At 40.6% G+C, this 20,725-nt stretch overlaps 1 protein-coding gene across 3 annotated transcripts in view; it reads left to right on the top strand.

Annotated features, from left to right (window-relative positions):
• The first annotated feature begins 5,137 nt into the window (after positions 1 to 5,137).
• Positions 5,138 to 20,725, top strand: part of PTPN1 (protein tyrosine phosphatase non-receptor type 1) — a 76,507-nt gene continuing 60,919 nt past the window's right edge. Inside the window, exon 1 of one of the 3 annotated variants that reach the window (XM_060185440.1) lies at positions 5,138 to 5,370. In XM_060185440.1, the coding sequence (XP_060041423.1) occupies positions 5,308 to 5,370 (63 nt within the window). In that variant the 5' untranslated portion in view covers positions 5,138 to 5,307. The remainder of the gene's footprint in view (positions 5,371 to 20,725) is intronic. The other 2 variants (XM_007533132.3, XM_060185446.1) reach the window with 2 other exon arrangements.

Below are 20,725 nucleotides of genomic sequence, written 5' to 3'. Positions count from 1 at the left end.
TGAGCAGAGGAGAGCACAGCAGAGCAGAACACACACTATGCCTGGCCCCTATTATTTTCTAGTTGAAGTAAACACTGTAGTACAGCTCTGGGTTTTATGGAAATGGACTGAACTGGAATTCAAAAAGAGAGGTTGAAACTAACTGGAGTTTCATTCTAAGAAAGATGGAAAGGCTGTTGAAAAGTTTTACATAAAAGGTTTTACATAAAAGGTTTTACATAAAAAGGCTGTTGGAAAGGCTGTTGGAAGGTTTTACATAAAAGGCTGATCAAAATATGAACAGTTTGGCTGTTACTATATGAAGATCAGTATGGGCAATAAGCTAGTATATGAAATTAGGGGTTTTGTTCTGAGTTGGTCTTTGTAATAAAGTCTTACCCTCTGTCACTATAATAGGTTGACTAGGCAACTGCCACCCATCCCCCCAAAAAAAGTCCAGGGCTAAATCTTTTTGAAAAAAAAAAAATCATTTTATTATTTATTTATTACCAGAGCACTGCTCAGCTCTGGCTTATGGAGGTGCGAGGGATTGAACATGGGACTTTAGAGCCTCAAGCATGAGAGTCTCTTTGCATAACCATTATGCTATCTACCCCTGCCCCCAGGGCTAAATCCTAATACTTGGGCTATGATCTTATTTAGTAAGAGGATCTTTGTCAATATGAATTCATCTTAGGCACTTAAAATTAAATCATTGGGAGTCGGGCTGTAGCACAGCGGGTTAAGCGTGGGTGGCGCAAAGCACAAGGACCGGCATAAGGATCCCGGTTCGAACCCCGGCTCCCCACCTGCAGGGGAGTCGCTTCACAGGCGGTGAAGCAGGTCTGCAGGTGTCTATCTTTCTCTCCTCCTCTCTGTCTTCCCCTCCTCTCTCCATTTCTCTCTGTCCTATCCAACAATGACAACAACAATAATAACTACAACAATAAAACAACAAGGGCAACAAAAGGGAATAAATAAATTAAATAAATATTTTTTAAAAAAATTAAATCATTGTGGATTACCTAGGATTGATTGCCAACTCATCCTACATTAAAGTGGACCCTAAATTCAATGAGAGGTGTCCTTATAAGAATGAAGCAGAAGGGGCTGGAGAGATAGCATAATGATAATGCAGGAAGCCTTTCATTCTTGAGACACCAAAGGTGCCTGGTTCAAACCCCAGCACCACAGAAAACCAGAACTGAGCTGTTCTCTCCGGAGAAAAAAAAAGGGGGGAGGAGTCAGATGGTAGTGCAGCCGGTTAAGCCTACGTGGCGCAAAGCGCAAGTTCTGGTGTAAGAATTCCTATTCGAGCCCCTGGCTCCCCACCTCAAGGGGGTCCCTTCACAGGCGGTGAAGCAGGTCTGCAGGTGTCTATCTTTCTCTCCCCCTCTCTGTTTTCCCCTTCTCTCTCCATTTCTCTCTGTCCTAGCTAACAATGACAACATCAATAACAATAATAACTACAACAATAATGAAAAAACAAGGGCAACAAAAGGGAAAATAAATACATATAAAAATAAAAATAATTTTTTAAAAAAGAAATATTAAAAAATGGCAGGGGGCACAATGATTATGCAAAGGATTATGTTAAGACTCAAATAGGTTATGCAGGATTGATTCAGCCTTCAGATGAAATGTGCATCTGTCAACACCTTGATTTTGAACATCAAAACTGTTCCCCAGAAAGCCACCAGATTGGTGGCGGTTTGTTAAGACATCCTTAGGAAACTAAAACATTCACCAAAAAGCCTAAACATGGTCTCTGCTTTAGTTTCCCACAGCCTCCCTCTCCTCCATCAAGATCCAGTGAGTAGCTTTGTTCCCAAAGACCACTTCAGTCCCTGGGTGATACTCCTTGCAGATATGAGGCTCACACCATCTCCACTTGGGCAACTTATTTACTTACTAAAATTAGCCCACTAGGAGAGGAATGAACCAGTCTGGTTTGTTTCTCCAAGAATCAGAGCTCTCACTTCTGTGAGCTACAGACAAACTAACGTCCACATAAATCAGAACAGGAGGAGAGGAGAACTCAAGTCTGGATAGTTAGTTACACACAGAGCTAAAGCTGAACTAGCCAGCTTTCAAACTTCACAAATGGACTTTTGTTCATTTACTTTTCATGGAAGATTCATTTTCTAAATACATCATCTATCAAATCAATTGCCTTTATTCCACAAGAATTCACTCACCTCCCCACTCGACAGGCTTTCAATGCTGTCAGAAGTTCTCATAGGGAGCTAGGTGGTGGTGCACCTGGTTAAGCACACAAGTTACCATGCACAAAGATCAAAGTTCAAGCCTCTGATCCCCATCTGTAGAGGCGAAACATCATGAGCAGTGAAACAAGTACTTTAGTTGTCTTTCTTTTTCTTAAATATTTTTAAATATTTATTTATTCCCTTTTGTTGTCCTTGTTGTTTTTTTATTGTTGTTATTATTGTTGCAGTTATTATGTCGTCGTCATTATTGGATAGGACAGAGAGAAATCAAGAGAGGAGGGGAAGACAGAGAGGGGGGAAGAGAGACACCTACAGACTTGCTTCGCCACTTGTGAAGCGACTCCCCTGCAGGTGGGGAGCTGGGGATCCTTAAGCTAGTCCTTGCTCTTTGTGCTACCTGTGCTTAACCCACTGCGCTACCACCTGACTCCCTTCAGTTGTCTTTCTCTCCTTTCCCTCTCAAATTCTCTCTGTCCTATGAAATAAAGAAGAAAAAAAAGGGAGGGGGAAGGAGCTGGTAGTGTTACACTGGGTTAAGTACACATAATATGAAGCACAAGGACCTGAGCAAGGATCCTAGTTCAAGACTCCCACTCCCCAACTATGGGGGGGGGGTGTTTGCCTGTGTCTATCTTTCTCCTCCCTCTGTATCTCCCCCCACCCACCTCTCAAATTTTCTCTGTCCTAGCCAGTTAAAAAAAAGGCCACCAGGAGCTGTGGATTCGTAGTGAAGGCACCAAGCCTCAGAAATAACCCTGAAGGAAAAAAAAAATCCAAAACCAGCAACACAGTTCTCATAATAGTGAGAACTATTATTTATCATTTTACCCACTATAATAATAGTATGTATATATGCAGTGTTTATGCCACCCCAGAAGGTAGATACATTTATTATCTTCATTTTACAAAAAAGAACAGAGGCAAACAGAGATTAGGTACTTTGCCCAAAGCTGCTTAGTTAGTATTTAGTAAAGCTGAAATTTGGACCCAGGCAGGCTGGTTCCAAAACAATCCCCATGGAGTGGGTTAGAATCCTGGTGTTGGTGGAACTTAAGAAACAAGGACAGAAAGGGAAAACACAAGATAAGGCTTGACTGGGTATGGCATATTGTTCCAAAGCAAAGGACTCTGGGGAAGACGGAGAAGGGTAGGACAGGGAGGGAGGGTGTTGGGGTCTTGGTTCATAATAGTTAAAATAGACCTAAATGGAGGTGAGCGTTTTGCAGACACCTATGACAGGGAGATGAGAAGTTGTACCCATATGTCAACGACTGTATTGTAAACCATTAAGTCCCCAATAAAATGCTTTTAAAAAAAATCCCAGCATCCTGGCTCATCCGGTAGAGTGACACACTTTACCATGCACAAGTACTTTGGTTTAAGTCCCCTGTCTCTAACAAGCATTACAATTGGTGGAGCAGTGCTACAAGTGTTTCTCCTCTCTTTCTTTCTCTTAGTCTCTGCATATATATATATATATATATATATATATATATATATATATATATATAGCCCGGTGGTAGCCCATCGGGTTATGCAAGGGGGGGGGGTCAGTTCACAGGCGGTGAAGCAGGTCTGCAGGTGTCTTTCTCTTTCCCTCAATATCTTCCCTTTCCCCTCCTCTCTCAAATTCTGTCCTATGCTATAAAAAATGGAAAAAAATGGCCTCCAAGAGCAGTGCTGGCACTGAGCCCCAGTGATAATCCTGGAGGCAACACACACACACACACACACACACACACACACACACACACACACACACACACACACACACACGGTGCCAGTGGAGGCACCACGCAGGCTCACTAACCCCAGCCATAGCCCTGGTCACAAATGAAAACAAATCAAATACTGGCATCCGTACTAGTGTGCAGTGCTAGAGTAGGAAACTGAGGCTGTCTGTGCCTCAGTTTCTTCTTCTATAAACAGGAACAATACAGCTTTTGTTGTAGGGCTATTGTGGAAATTAAATAATTTAATTACTTGGAATGTCAGGCACACCACCTGCCACAAGTACTCAACCAATAGTACCGGGCAACTAACTACCTTGGGCATGTTTGTAATGGCACTGGGGAACAGATGATTTAGCCCTCTCACCCCGCTGTGTTCACCATCTATATCCAATAAGTCCAGGCTCAGAGCTAGATAGCTTTAAGCAGAGCCTGCGAAAAGGTAGCAACCCTGCTCCTATCACAGAATGAGCTGCGGTGGATGTTGAAGAACAGATTCGTAGAGCGGAATCCTTTGGAGGTGATCCCAGAAACTTGCATTGTTCGACACATTTAGTCACCTCGGACTCAATGCTCCATCGAGTCCACCCTGCCACTTAGCTAATACTTAAGATCACCCCATACTTCAATTCATTCATGCCTGCAGCGCAAGGAACCAGAGATCCTCTAACTGAAACCTTGCTGCCAGACAAGGACAATCAGGGCGATCAGGGCAGTCTGGTGGCAAATGCTAGAAGAAGAAGAAGAAGAAGAAGGGCAAGTCTGGTGAACCGGAAAGTCCCAAGTTTCATGAGAAAGGATTAAACATCTGGCTAGAAGTCAGAGACAGTAAAATGGAGCACGCAGCTCTCATTCATCCTCCAGCTTGGAGCACTGAGGTCAGGACCCTAGAGCAGCAGGAAAGATGCCTAACTACTCCAACGTCACTCTGTGAGACTCAAACCAGCGGGGAAGCGGATCGACCTCAGTCTGCGAGACTTTAAACTCAGGAGCTGAGCGCAGGGCAAGCGGAGATCCACTAGGCAACGCGCACGCCACGCCCAAGTCCCGAACTCCAGGGAGCTGAGGGAGCGCGCTCAGCGAGAGGTCTCGCGGGGAAGAGGCCTCTTCCCCCGCACCTCCCTCCGGCTCCGCCCCTCGGAAGCTTTCTCGAGCGCTGATTGGTCCTCTTGCTTGGGCCGGCGCCCACGACAGCGGGATGCGTACTTCCGGCTGCCGGCTTGACATGAAGAAGCAACGGCGGCTAGGGCGGCGGTAGCGGCGGGAGGTGAGGCTTGCGGCGGGACCTCTGGGCTGCGAGCGCGAGAGACTCTAGAGTAGCACACCGCGCAGAGACCGAAGAGGAGGCGGAGCAGCCGCCCTGGCCCGTCATGGAGATGGAAAAGGAGTTCGAGCAGATCGACAAGGCCGGGAGCTGGGCGGCCATTTACCAGGTGCGGGAGCGCCCCGGAGCTCGGCAGGCCCTCCGCTTAGGCCGCTGGAACCTTCTTCCCAGACCCCCGACTCTCCGCTCTCGCTCCGGGTCCCACCCTCCGCCTCGCTCCTCCTGTTTGAGGATTCGATCCGACATCGGCGGAGGCCGGGCCCCCTCTTCCTTTGTCCCCCCCGGGTGGGCTTGTGTTTCTCCCGGGCCTTGCAGCCCCGTCCAGTCCCCGTCTGGCTTCACGTGAATCCTCCGGCCGCGGTGACCTCTCGAGCCCGGAGGCCGCCGGTCTTTTCTCTTAGCCCGGATCCCGGCGCCCCGCCCCCGCCCCCTGCGTAGCCATTCTTTGTCCCCTGGGGTTGGCCGTACCCCCCCCCCCAGCTTCCTTTTCTAGAATGGACCACCTCAGACTCCCTTTGTCTCCCCGGGGGTGGGGGGGAAGAGGGTTCCCCTTGCCTCCCTCCTGCACATTTCCTACCCCCCTTCCTCCACCCCACCCCCGTCTCGGTCTCCGTGCGCACCTTGTCCTGAGGATGACAGTCCTCTTCCTCCCTCCCCACCCCTCTTCCTGTTCATTCATTTCATCTCTCTGAGCTGCTAGGCTCTGTTTTGTTTTACCGCTGGAGAATCCGTTTTCTGAATAGAAAGCGGAGACCCGCTTTCTTCCTCGCGGAGTTTGAGGGCAGTGAAACGCAAAAGCAAATCATTTCAGGTCATGTCAGATGCCGTGGAGAAAACACCGCGTAACGGGGCAGCGAGGGTGGTGGGTGGTGGGTTACCTCGAAGAAAGAGGGTCAAGGAAGATAAGTCAGACTTCGGTCGCCCTTCACGGGAGGTTCAAAATATTCTCCTGATTCAGGCAAGGACGAGGGAGTCTTGATGTTCCTACCTTCTCTGAAATAACATCTTTTCCTCATAAGCAGCTTAATCTTTTGCTAGTGGCTGAGACAGTTTCTTCCCTCATCTACTTGTGGGTTTGGTGGCTCTTAAAAAAAAAAAAAGTTAGGAAGGTAGAATTTCTCTATTAAACATCAGATTAAAAACACGAAGAGGTGTACTTTCACAAACGGCCAAATCCGCTAAAGAAAACATGTGCTCCCGATTAAATGTCATTGCGGGGGTTGTGAGGATTAACCAAAAACCACACTTGGTATTTTACATAGACGATCTGCAGAATAGAGAGATTTTGTTACTAGTGTAAAGGGAGAAGACAGTTCATTCTGTTTTCTGCTTATAGATTCAAAAGGCAAATTGTAAGCGCCATCAGCTGGTAGTATTAACATCTATTTTGAGCTCCACATAAAAAGGAAAAAAAAAAAAAGCTTTAAGCACTTCTCTGGTATGCTTGACTAACAAAAGCCTTGTTTTTGGCAGGTTTGGCTTCATGTGGATTTACATCAGACTTCACATGATTCTTTTTACTTATTCTGTAATGTATATTAGCTTCTGATAGGCTAATCATTATAATCACTGTAGTCTCTATTAATATGGGCAATTAATATATAAAGTTAGCATCCCCTGATTAGTCTTCCGAGTTGCTTGAGTAAATTCCACTTGTGACTTTGGGAATATATAGACATTTTCTGCTTCAAATTGAATGCAGTAATGTCTAAAGTGGCTTTAAATGAAAAAAAGAAAACCTGCTGATCTAAAGTGTTGGAATGGGTGATGACATTCCTCACAAATGGGGATGGCCTCCAGGAAGCATGGGGGGGAAACTCTTATAAGGAAACTGACCAAGTTGACCACAACAGATTCACATAAGAAGTTATTGGTTGAATTTTATTTTGTACTGTTTAGATAAGATTGGCCTGATCTGTCATCTATACATTGTTAAAACTCTGTTAGGCATTGCTTGGGATATACTGGTTTTTAATTAATTACCCTTGTTCTTGAATTTCTTTACCACATTTGACCCCCCAAGAATTGGTCATAATTGTTCTGTGTGGTGATTTTCCTGCCTTCTCAATGGAGTGCAACATTCCTGGAGATGATTTCTTTTGATCTTAGGGAATTGCTCATTATCACCTCCACCTTACAGATATTTTTCTTTTCTATAATTGAAACCAGAAGTTATTTTCCTTTTTAAATTTCAAAAGTGGCTCTTTATTAGTCAACTGTGACATTGAAAAAAAAAAGTGTTTAAATGACCTTGCTTCTAAAGTGTCAGATTTTCCAAAGTGTGTGTTAATCAAAATCACTATTTTTCAAGAATTCAGTTGTAGAAAATAGACCTTTAAAAGTTAGTATTGTTACAGTGAGTATTGCAGTATACAAATTTACTGAACTTTAATCTACTGTGATTAGAAAAATAATATATAGTTTTTCCTTAAAATCTGGAAACAGGATAATTAGATATTTCTCACCCTACTAACTTCTAAGGAGAACCAAAAGATACAAAAACTTGGGAAGAGTTGCAAAAAAGAACAGGAAGTAGACTTGTTGAAATGCTGGAGAATGTGGCAACTTGAGAAAACAAAAGTTTGAGACGAACTGTATGCCAGCTCAGTTGATAAAGTGAGCATAACTATCTTTTTAGTAGCTAGTGATAGCAAATAGCATAGACACTAAAAACTATTTAGGTCTATATAAGGCTTTGGGTAGTACATTTAGATGGTTTTAAAATTTGTCTCCTGTCATTTGAACAATTGCATGCATGGTTTGAAAAGTAGAAATTAACACTTCATGGATCTGGCTGTCCAAAAGGGAAGAGAATACAGATATGGAAAGGGGTTGGTTTTCAGTGCTATGCTGAGAGAAGGAGAGGGCTTGAGTGAATGGGAGTAGATAATAGCTGCCTGCTATCTGTTGATTAAGGTTTGGATATTTCACTCACCTCTAAATTTCTTAATTCTCTGAGATTTTTTACTATGGATTATTTGCTTGTTTCAGATAGAGGAGTTTGACCTGAAGGCAAGATTTATGCTATGTTAGAGTCAAGCTTTGGGAAATGGACCACTCTTCCAGTTGACATTTGTTTTTATAGCTGCTTTCATTATGAAATATGATCTAATGCTTGACAAGGTTAAAACTGTTTATAACAATAGTTCACTAAAATCCCTCACCACTAGCTATATAAAGATTATGTTACTGCAGCCCAAGAAGGTGGATTTAAAATCTCCTATATTTAGTTAAAAACTATTCTCTTAATTTGAGCAGAGAAGACGGATCTACATATTATGACTCATGGAATTTAAACCGACAAAGGGGAAGTAACATGGAGAGATTGAGAAGTTCTAGTTAGCTCAAGTGACCCATTAGATCTAAATGTTCTCATTTAGTCCTGGTTTGAGTGGCCTACATTTAGATGTTTGATCACTACTTTTATAATTTTCTCAACTCATACGAAGTAAGTCGGAAGCATAATTAGAAATAGTGGAGTGAGGAAACTTTTGCTGTCATTTGTTTGACATCACTGGCATATTTTTAGGATTACTTGAGTGCTTTTGGAAGCACAGTGCATCATACTTGGTGGTTCTGAAAAGTCAGCTGGTGCATGCAAATGGCTTTTAGTTGGCAATTATCTGTCATTGAGCTCCAAGGCCTCCTTCCCTACCACATTTTTCATTTTTGTATCAAAGGCTTCCCTAAGCCTATAAAAATATCTAGTATTGGGTAATGAATGTAGTTGGGTATATACTGAATTTTATAATAGAAATGAATAATTAATTTCTTGTTAAACTTCTCAAATTGTACACTGCTGAAATAATTACAGTTTTTTAAATCCTTTTGCTTTTCCCCTTTCTTTTTTGAATTGTCTATTTCCTGTGGGATCATTTTGGCAATATTTGCACTATGATTTTAATTGTGCTTTTTTTTCTTGGACCTACCTGAGTGCATATATGTATATGTATGTGTGTGTATATATATATATATATATATATATATATATATTTTTTTTTTTTTTTCCATAACCTGGCATTCCTCCCTACAGTGTTTGTTAAATCATTCATGGCAACCAGCTAATACAAATAGGCTGGGCATGTTTCTTCATATTGCCCATATCATGAAAGTGGGAAGTCTTCTGGGTCATTGTTTCCAAGGTACTGCAATTTTCTGAGTATCCAAAGAACAGAGGAGTAGTTCTTGGTTCCTTTTACCATGTTTCACTCTTTGATCATCATGGCATCTTCTACAACCCAGTGGCCTGGGTTCCCAGATTCTGTCCATAATGCGACTGTTGTTTCTAGTTTTTCATTGTAAACATGAGTGAAACCAGTTCTGTGAAAGTGTTCCCATAGCAGTCTTCTGTCTTCCCCATCTTCCACCCTCAATGTGTATATCCTTTGCGTGTTAGAACAGACCTGAGATTGTCGCCCCTTTGTTTTACTACAAGCATTTTCGTAATACCTATAAGACCCAAACTACTTAAGCATATCAGCCAGATCCTAGCCATCTCCTCCCATGTACCTTCTGTTCTAGGCACACTAGAAGATGTAGCATTCTTCAGATTCAGCCTTACCCCTCCTTCCTGTGTACCTTGGTTCACTGTTGTTTAGACTGCCTTCCCACTCAGTCTAAGGTCTTGTGCCCCCTAAGTCAAACATGTACCTCCTACTAGAATTTTGATTCTTACCTGTGCATTTTCATACAAGTTCATGCATATCTTTTTTAAAGCCCTGCTTTCATTGGAATTGTCTCTTTATAACCAGATCTGTCTCCTCTGTAGTCCAAACCTACTAAAGTCAGCTAGTCCACTTTTTTCTTTCTTTCTTTCTTTTTTTTTTTTTTTCCCCAACTGGGTTTCCTCTGCACCTTGTATAAAGTTATGCACCTGACAAACATTGGACTCAAGCTGACTGTACTCACTAGCTAGGTCCTCACAATATAAAGACACAGCATGGTTTCCAGTCTCCATTGATGGAAAGAGAGGGATGATGAGAGCAGATGGGCCCACATTAGTACTAATAATAGAGGTCACTGGTGGAGAAAACTCCCCAATTTTTTTTTCCTTTAAAGCTATTGCTGGGGCTTGGTGCCTGCACTACAAATTCACTGCTCTTAGGGGCTATTTTTTCCCTTTTGTTGCCCTTGTTGTTTATTGTTGTTATTATTGCTGTCTTTGTTGTTGGATAAGACAGAAATCAAGAGAGGAGGGAAAGAGAAAGATAGACACAGGCAGACCTGCTTCACTGTTTGTGAAGTGAATCACCTGTGTGTGGGGAGCCTGGGGCTCAAACTGGGATCCCCGATCCATCCTTGTTACATGCATGTGCGCTTAACCTGTTGCACTGCCGCCCAGCCCTCACTCCCAAATTGTAAACCATGGCCTGATGAGGCAATTTAGTATTACCTAGTGCTGTGCCATGGAAGAAAGGCTTGAAGATACCCAGTAGAAGCTTTTATCACCACTCTGTTTCATTGGAAGTTTATTTTATTTTTTTAAAGCTTTTATTTATTTTTATTTAGTATTAATGATAGAGATAGGAGAGAGAGAAAGAACCATATGTCATTCTGGTATATGTGCTGCTAGGGATTGAACTTAAGACCTCATGCTTGAGAGTCCAGTGCTTTATCTACTGCACCACCTCCCAGGCTACTCTTTGGAATTTTAAATTTAACAGCAAAAATGTACTTGGCTTGAGGTAAATAGTAAATTTTGGGGGTTCATGTCTCTAGGAATTGTTGAATTACTCTTAAGAATTGTTGAATTACTTATGACTTTTGTCTTGTTCTCATGTGCTTTATTTTTATTTAATTTTAAATTTTTATTTATTAGACAGAGATGGCCAGAAATTGAGAGGAAGGGGGAGACAGAGAGGGAGAGAGATATCTGTAGCACTGCTTCACCACTTGTGAAGCTTTCCCCCTGCAGGTGAGGACCAGGGGCTTAAACCTGTATGCTTGTGCTTTATAACATATGTTCTTTCCAGAAAAGTTTTACATGTAGTTAGTTAAGTACTTATATATATGTGTTAGTTAAATATATATATATACATACACACAGTTTATTTTGCTTGTGGGATATAAAATATGCTTCTCTGTGAAGTAACAACTCTTACAAAGTACAAATTTTTTTTTTAACTATAAATGGTACAACATGAACATTTTTGGCCTTTGATCTGATCTCACTTTGGGCTAAGAGAGTAAGTAGTTAATAATCTTTTACTTTTACTTTTATTTTCATTTTTCCTTTTGGGTCTGAGTCCTAACATTAACACCACTGAGTGGATTCCTTCCTTTCATTGGGCTTTATCGCCTTCCTACCTTATTTCTTTTCTTCATTTCTTCCTTTGTAAAGATGATCCTGGACTAACTGATCACTAAGTTCAGGTTAAGTAATAAAAGTCTCCCATGTACTCACAAAGACAATTTAATGTCTGAATATAACTCAGTGGTTATTCAGTTTTCTAAGGTGTGTGGTTTTCCATGTGTACTTAGATAAACAAAATTATGAGTTTTCTTTTTTTTTTGAATTTTGCATGGAGTATACCTAAAGACTCAGAAGTTGTCATTTTTCCCAAGATAGATTACATTTTTTTTTTCATGAAGAAGTTTCACTTGACTTAGTAATGTGGGAAAATGAGTAGCACTGACACATCAGTTAATCTTGCTTTTTTTTTTCTATAGCAGCAATTGGGTGGTTTTTCCTGTAAAAGATAGAGGAACTGATTCTTGAGAATTTACGAAAGATGCACTCCCAGCTAGGTACAAGAGTAACTGCCCTTTCTCTTGTAATTTTAGAAAGAAACCTACATCTGGTCTAAAATTCATTTGAATAGTATGAACGCTTACACAAATCTGCCATATTTGAAAAGAAAGTACCTAAGTGTCCAGCATGTTAGAAAGAATGCTTTACTTTGTTTAGAAGTGGGATTCTTAATTCTCTAGCTGCTGCTCTCTCATTTTTCAGGGCAGATTGACATAATCATCTTAACTCTTTATATATATTTTTTTGACTTTCTGAAAATTGTAAATAAGATTTCACAGTGGAAGATTTTCCCTTTCACCCACTATGAGTTGATTTTTGGGATGTGGTATATATCACACTACAGATATAAACAATAACTACTGGTAATTGATTTGCCGTCATTTTTTGTGACATGATTCCACTTGTATTTCTGAATGCTTATGATTCTACCATGGCAATAAGCAGTTATAGATACCCCCAGGTAAATTTTCCTTTTTTAATTTTTTTTCTGATAAATTTTCAAGTTCTTTTTAATGATTTGATTTTTAAATTAACATTTATGATTTAATAATGGTATATAGATTATAAGATTACAGGGTATAGTTCCATAGTGCACTCGCCACCCCCCACTTTCATACATAGTTTTCACAGTCTTAGAGATAGTTTGGCTACTCATATCGCCACCACCATCTCTCTCTCTTTCTTTCTTTCCAAGTTCATGTGTTTCAGTTATATATGTCACACAAATGAAGGAAACCTATGGTAGTTGTCTTCCACTCCCTTACTTTACTATGTATAATCAGTCACCTCTACTTCTATCCATTTTGTTCCAAGGGTACAATATCTTTCTTAACTGCAGAGTAGTATTCCATTGACCATATATCCCTTAACTTGTTTATCCAGTCATCTATCGATGAAGAAATTCTGTACTATGAACTAACAAAGTACACGTGACTTACTAGCAGTGTGACAATTAAGATCTGTATTTCCTGTGGAAAATGCGTATTCCCTCTGACCCTTCATCTAGGTTTGTCAGGAAATTCTAAACCCATACTGGTTGCTGGGCTTGGCCATTGGAGTAAACCTTTGGGCTCAAGGGCTCCTGTGACCTAGGTTGTTTCTCTTCTTTTGCAGAGGTTTCCTCTCAAAGACTGACTGAGGCCTGTTTTCTTTTACCGATGAAGAAGGAAAAGCCTAGACTGTGTGGCTTTTGTGGGTGAACACCACTTGCAAAGATGAGCTTAGCAAAACTAGGTTTCCAAAACTGTCTTTTAATTTCTGGTTAGTAATTAGAGAAGGAAAACTCTTTTCCTTTTATCTGTTACTCAATTGTGAAATAATTTCCCCCTTTTTTTCTTTTATCATGGATCTCTTAATTGGTGCATTTCTTCCTTTTGGAGGATTTCAAAAAAGATTTATTTTATATGAACAAGAGCAGAGCATTTCACCATCATGAGTGCAAGCCCTGTGCTCTGCCTGCAAAGCCAAGCCACCTACCTACCTCCCTTGCTGTAGAAGGAATCTTCCTTAAAAATTGCAACACTAAGTTCAAGCAAATAGCTAATCTTTATTATGAGTCCTAATTACTCAGAAGGCTATACACATTTGTTAATTGCTTACAAGAAAGTAAGTAATTGTTCACACTAGTTGTAGTTCTCTTAAGAGCATGGGGCTACTTAAAAATGTCTGTAGATTAAAAAAAAAAATTGGGGGCTGGGTGGTGGTGCACCTGGTTGAATGTACATGTTACAGTGTGCAAGGACACGGGTTCAAGCTCCCGGTCCCCACCTGCAAGGGGAAAGCTTTGTGAGTGGTGAAGCAGGGCTGCAGATGTCTTTCTCTGTTTCTCTCCCTTCTTGTCACCCCCTTCCTTCTCAATTTCTGGCTGTCTCTATCCAAGAAATAAATAAAGATTAAAAAAGAAATGTCTGTGGATGAGATCACTTTTGAATAACTTCATGTAAGAAAATAGTCAGGTTGCATTTTGCATATGCTTTAATGAATTTGTATTCATTTGGCTCACTTTTGCCAAGGAAGGGATCTTCAAAAAGATAATTGTCAGTTTTGGGTAGTAAGGGTAATGTGTGTGCACGTGCACGCACACGAACCCCTCATCAGTCTGTCCACCAGGGCTGATAGTGACAGAAACAGAGACAGAAACCACCGCACTGAAACTTCCTCTGATGCAGTGGTAGCCAGATTCAAACCTGGGCCCAGCATATGGTATAGCAATGTACTACTATCCAAAAGAGCTACTTTGCCAGCCCTGTTTTGTGGTGGTGGTGATGATGATGATGGTTTCATTTTACATTTGTTTCACTTGTTTTTACCCTGATTTGAATTGTATTTCACAGTATCCTTGAGTTAAGTGTTACCTTTACTGTTCTCCACTCTCTGGATTCCACCTTCCTGTTACTAGGGTCTTTTCAGATCATCCTTGGAAGTAGGGTGAAGCAGAGTGGTACAGTTTCAGGAAGTCGTATTATGCCACACCAGGTCTATAGATACAAAGTCATGTTTCTGGAGCAGTCTAGACTTAATCACATGTAAGGTCAGCTGGTCCACATTTAAACACTCTTTGAGAATCTATATCCTCCTTGTGCTGACGTTTAGTGGGCATTTCATGTACCTATTTTAGAATATATTTCAACATTCCATTGTGTCCTACTGACAGTTTTCTTCATATGTCCTGGCAATATTCTTGTCATTAGTACTGTTCTGTTTCATCTGTTCTTGCTGCAGTACCTAAATCTGCTACTTTCATTTTTCTACCTACTAGTAAGAATGCTTTTGAGAATGTGAATAACAGTATTGCAAGAGTGTGTGGTGGCAATTGGTAGATTCTGTTCTCATCTTTACTTCATTACTTGTTTTCATTTTTTGAGCTTGAATTTACCACTAGAAAACTTACCAAAACATAGCTATCATGCAGAAGAATTACTGTAAAATTAATTTATACTTAACAAATCTGGTGTTCCCCCAGGGGTGCCTATTTGTCAACTAAACTTCCTTTTGCAACTTGTTCCACTATTCGAGTTCAACAAATCTTTGTTTCTCAACATCTCTAGTTAGAAGTTGCTTTTGGAAGTAGGAAATAAATGACTTTGGGAGATGGAGGCATGCTTTAGTTTGAAGTAGGAGTCTGCCATGTCCCTAACTCTCAGTGTGAAATGCAGCTGGAGATGGGTGTGGTCCATCTTCTAAAATTTCCTATCTTCAGTTTGAGGAGGTGGTTACCATTCTAACCACTTAAGACCTGCATGGTACAGGCTGTTTTATTTACAGGGCAAACTTAGCTCTAATCATTTCTCTTGTGCTTGTTTTCCAGTTAATATAATGCCACTCTTTGGTGGTGTTTACAAGCCAGGTCCACTTTAGAATGGAGAAAGAATTTGAATGAAGTTAAAGGATTAAAATTGCATTATTTTATAAATGTCTTTAATGTTTGATTTTTGTAGGTTGATCATAAGGAAGTGATAAGTTTGTTAGGTTATTTGTGGTTTGAGCTGATTTTAGTCTCCTGTTCACAGCTTGCTTTATATCCTTTGCCATTCAAAATGCTTTCTAGAAAGACATATTTTGAATGTAGGACACAACCTATATTCTGTACTTGGTTACATTTCAAAAAAGTGTTTTCTCAGTACTTTGGAAGTTGGACAGTTAGCCTGTCTGAAGCAAAGAATTTTTTTTTTTTTTTTTTTTTAACCAGAGCACTGTTCAGCTCTGGCTTATGGTGGTGTGGGGAATTGAACCTGGGACCTTGGCGCCATAAGAGTCTCTTTGCATAACCATTATGCTATCTACCCTCCACCCAAGAAACATTCTTTTAAAAATCATGGATTCCTTTGCTTAGAGACAATTATACTTTTTCAGCAAGTAAATGAGATTGTTTTATAAAGATTTGGAGTAAACATGTCATGGCACACCAGGCTGAATGCATTTCCTCTTGCCCCCTCTCAATTTCTCTCTGTCCTATCAGTCAATATAAAAAAAAAATTTTGAAATTCCTGCTTGAAACCAGTGACTTTATACAAGGAAGATATATTTGAATTTTTTTTATTGCTGGGGCTTGGTGTTTGCACTTGAATCCACTGCTCATGGAGGCCATTTTCCCCTTTTGTTACCCTTGTTGTTTATCATTGTTTTTATTATTGTTGTTATTGCTGTTGTTGTTGGATAGGTCAGAGAGAAATGGAGAGAAGACAGGAAGACGGGGGGAGAGAAAGACAGGCACCTGCAAACCTGCTTTACTGCTTGTAAAGCAACCCCCCTGCTAGTGGGGTGTTGGGGGGCTCGAACTGGGATCTTTATGTGAGTCCTTGCGCTTTGCGCCATGTGCACTTAACCTGCTGTGTTACCACCTGACCCCCTGTTTGAATTTTTTAAACGATTCTGACCAGCCTTAAGATTTTTAATAAAATTAATGATTTAATAGTACATCCTTAGATGTATTAAAGCAAGGATTTACTATCACCAACCTGAGTTGGAGTTTTGAGTTTCCTCTTAACTATCAATGGGACCTTGAAGGAGTTACAAACAGGCCTGATAAAATGTGATTAGCTCTGATAGCATAATGAACAACTTACATCCTCACCACAAGAAGCCAAAGAGTGAGACAGCTTTTCTAGAAAAATTAGGGCTTAGTGTCCTACTCATGCTGAATTTAGTAACTTAGTATGTTCTGTGATCTCCTTTCTTAAAAGTAGGACAGAACTTGAAATTTTTGTATTAACTCACATCAAACAAAGCTTTAAAAACTATTCCATTATTCTTAAAAACACTCTGTGAGGACCTAAATCAGATTATTTTATAAAATTAGTAAATTTCACATTGATGAATGAAGCTTCCTTTTCAGTTCATGTCATGTCTAAAGAAGTTTATTGTGTTTTGTAATTGCACTGAAATCTCCCATTCTAGGAAGAAACACACTGTCTGGTTCATGTTTTACCCTTATTATGAATAAAACTCAATGATAGCTAACATTTATTGAACTGTATATGCCTCCAGGCACTATGTAAAGTCCTTTACGGGAGTCAGGTGGTAGTGCAGCGAGTTAAGTGCACATGGCACAAAGCGCCAAGGACCATCATCAGGATCCCAGTTCTAGCCCCCGGCTCCCCACCTTCAGGGGAGTCGCTTCACAAGCGGTGAAGCAGGTCTGCAGGTGTCTGTCTTTCTCTCCCCCTCTCTGTCTTCTCCTCTCTCCATTTCTCTCTGTCCTATCCAATAACGACGATATCAATAACAACAACAATAGTAACTACAGCAATAGAAATAAACAAGGGCAACAAAAGAGGATAAATATTTTTTTAAAGAAGTGCTTTACATGCTATACCATTTATTCTACACCGTAAATTGGTCTTTAATACCAGGAAAGGTGTCAGAAGGATAGTAAGATGTTGGTGTGTCCACGTTCTTCTCTGCTGCATGTCTCCAGAGTTCTGGCAGTAGTGTAGCCATTCTTACACTGATACACAAGTGCAAAGAAAGAGGAATCATGCTAAACTTCCCTGATGTGTCAGGACACAGGAAGGGGTTGTTTGTAGATTTTTGACCTTTGCCTGTTTTCTTACCTCTTGCCTAGATGTCACAGATAAACTGCACATTTATATTTTCCCTGGCCTATTCAGTTTTTAAAGAAGACTTTAACTTTTACTTACAAATTATGAGATCAGAGACAAATCTGGATTTCTGACTCCTCTTGAAAAATCTGAAAATCATGTTGTTTGAGCGTACTTTCGCAGTGGCCTGCCAAGCTGAGGAATACAACATCTGATGGATGAGTGTATACTGCTTTTTTTTTTTTTTTGCAATCTCTACTCTCACCTGGGTGGTTTATTTCTTGGGATTTGCTAGTAAAAATGATTTAGCCTTGTAAGTAACTGATATACTATCATTGCATAGAATCCAAGCAATGAGGAAAGACTAGCTAGAGATAAAGGTTTGGTGACTAGTATGAAAATGAGGGGGCTACTAAAGGAGCTACCTGAACACTAAAATCCAGGATAAAGTTATTGAGCAGATTTCTTCTTTCCTGCCTGCCATTCCCCCTTCTGTCTTCATCCTCAGCCTACTTAATGCTGTGTTGAGGAAGTTGGAAGCTGTTACTGTGTTTCCACCTCGGGCAACTGAGTGTCACTGTATTTTTGTCCCATGTTCAGTAATTTCCATGAACTGTTTTTAATGACCAACTTGGAAATTAAGTTGGGTGTCCCTGTGAAACTTGATAAAACAGAATGACCCAAATATGTTTTCTGAGAAAACAAAAAAGTGTTATTTTGAGTGACTCACTTTGTTACTTGGTTAGGATTATTGCCTTTGTCATGTGTCTCACCTCATGATTAGATGGCTTCTCTACTTCATCAAGGAATGAAATAAATGGCAACCTTGATTCCATTTGTAATCCTCCTTCTGCCATTCCTTATACACAACTCATATGCATTGACTATTTCTCTACAATATGCAAGGAATATGTGCTATTCAAGGTCTGTTTCCTAGGCTGTGGGTATAGTGCTACTTGCCAATGCTCATGTCTAACGGAGAAACAATTACAGAAACCAGAACTCCCACTTTCTGCAACCCCAAAGTAATTTTGGTCCATACTCTCAGAGGGGGAGAAATGTTAGGGGAAGATGACTAGAGGGCTCTGAAATTTATTTCTATCAGGACCCAGAGAGAGAAGAGGAAAAAGGGAAAGACATTTGGAAGTACTAATAGCTGTAGGTGTGACTTAGAAAGGAAGAGAAGGTAGGACTATAGGGGAGGAAAAAAAGACAGATGGACAGACATACAGATAGACAGACATCATTATAGAAATAATAGTCAACCAGGGGCCAGGTGGTGGCACACCTGATTGAGTGCACATGCTACAATGCACAAGGCCCTGGGTTCAAGTCCCGGGCCCTTACCTGCAGGGGGAAAGCTTCACAAGTGGTAAAGTTCTGCAAGTATTTCTCTGACTCTCTCCCTCTCTATCTTCCCAGGTCCCTCTCAATTTCTCTTTGTCTTTACCTAAATAAATCTTTTTTTTTTTTTAAGAGAGAAATAATAGTCAACCCATATCTATGACTTTGGAAGAACCACTGCAGTTTCCAATGAAGGGAATGGGGACACAAAACTCTGTGGTGTGACGTATAGAATTATTCTCCTGGGAGTCGTGTGATAGTGCAGTGGGTTAAGCATACGTGGCGCAAAGCACAAGGACCTGCGTAAGGATCCCGGTTCGAGCCCCCCGGCTCCCCACCTGCAGGTGCATCGCTTCACAGGCGGGTCTGCAGGTGTCTATCTTTCTCTCCCCCTCTCTGTCTTCCTCTCCTCTTTCCAATTTCTCTCTGTCCTATCCAACAACAACGACATCAATAACAACAATAACTACAACAACAATGAAAAAAAACAAGGGCAACAGAAGGGAAAATAAATATAAAAAAATTAAAAATAAAAATAAATTTAAAATAAAGACTTGTTCTATTATCTTATTTTATAAACCAATATTAAATCACTAGTAAAAAATAGCTTAAAATAATAATGTAATAATAAAAATAAGTATCAACTGAAATAAAAGGTCTGTTTCCATTTAACAACCAAGGATATATTTTGCATGCTTTTTCTTTGATTCTTCTTGAGTACCTGTTATTTCAAAGATATGGTGTATATGACAAATTAGAACTATCAGTAGAAAAGAAAGGTTTTTGCTGTTGTAAAACAGGGTGTTCTAGATTTTGTAAACTTCCCCCTCTCAGTGCTGAAACTCAAAAGGAAAAGACTAGTTAGCACAATGACCAGGTCATGTGGCATAGTAGAATAGCTACTGTATAATCTTCTTTTTTAATTATTTTAAAAATTCTTTATTATCTTTATTTATTTATTGGGCAGAGACAGCCAGAAATTGAGAGGAAGGGGGATACAGAGAGGGACAGAGACAAAGAGATACCTGCAGCCCTGTTCCACTGCTCATGAAGATTCCCCCTGCAGGTGGGGACCAGGGGCTTGAACCTGGGTCCTTGCGCTTAGTACTATGTGCGCTCAACCAGGTGCATGGCTGCCGTTTTTTAATTAATTATTATTATTATTTTGTCCTCCAGGGTTACCACTGGGGCTCTGTGCCTGCACTATGAATCCAAGGTCCTGGAAACCATTTTCCCCATTTTGTTGCCCTTGTTATTATTGTCATTGTTGTTATTGCTGTTGTTGTTGTCAGATAGGACAGAGAGAAATGGAAAGAGGAGAGGAAGACAGAGAAGGGGAGAGAAAGACACCTGCAGACCTGCTTCACCACTTGTGAAGCAACCCCCCTTGCAAGTGGGGACTAGGGCCTCAAACCCAGGCCCTTGCACCTTGTAATGTGTGCTCAGTTAGGTGCGCCACCACCCGGCCTCCTTGTAGTGTGTCTCTGTGTGTGCGTATTATGATTAAAATCAGTAACTGAAGACCAGTTTCTCCATGAAACTTTTCATCCTTCCCTCATTTGTTCTTCCAGATTATGAGTTCATTGTAGGCAGAAACCTTTCATTGTATCATTTAGTAAAAATATGGACAGTCACTAGTTGCCTGTCTCTGTGCTAGGCAGCGAGAGTAAGTGATGAGCCAGACAGACTTGCAGTCCAGCTTTGTAGTCCTGCTAGTACAGAGATAGTGTACATAGTACAAGTTGCAGGTTTCAGTTTCTCATAGGCCTAAACTAGTACTATGGGGACACGGGGAGAGGTAACTAATTGGGATTGTGTTGGTATGCTTT

This window comes from Erinaceus europaeus, chromosome 1 (genome assembly GCF_950295315.1).
Source record: "Erinaceus europaeus chromosome 1, mEriEur2.1, whole genome shotgun sequence".
Taxonomy (NCBI): domain Eukaryota; kingdom Metazoa; phylum Chordata; class Mammalia; order Eulipotyphla; family Erinaceidae; genus Erinaceus; species Erinaceus europaeus.
This window is presented reverse-complemented; position numbering and strand designations above follow the sequence as displayed.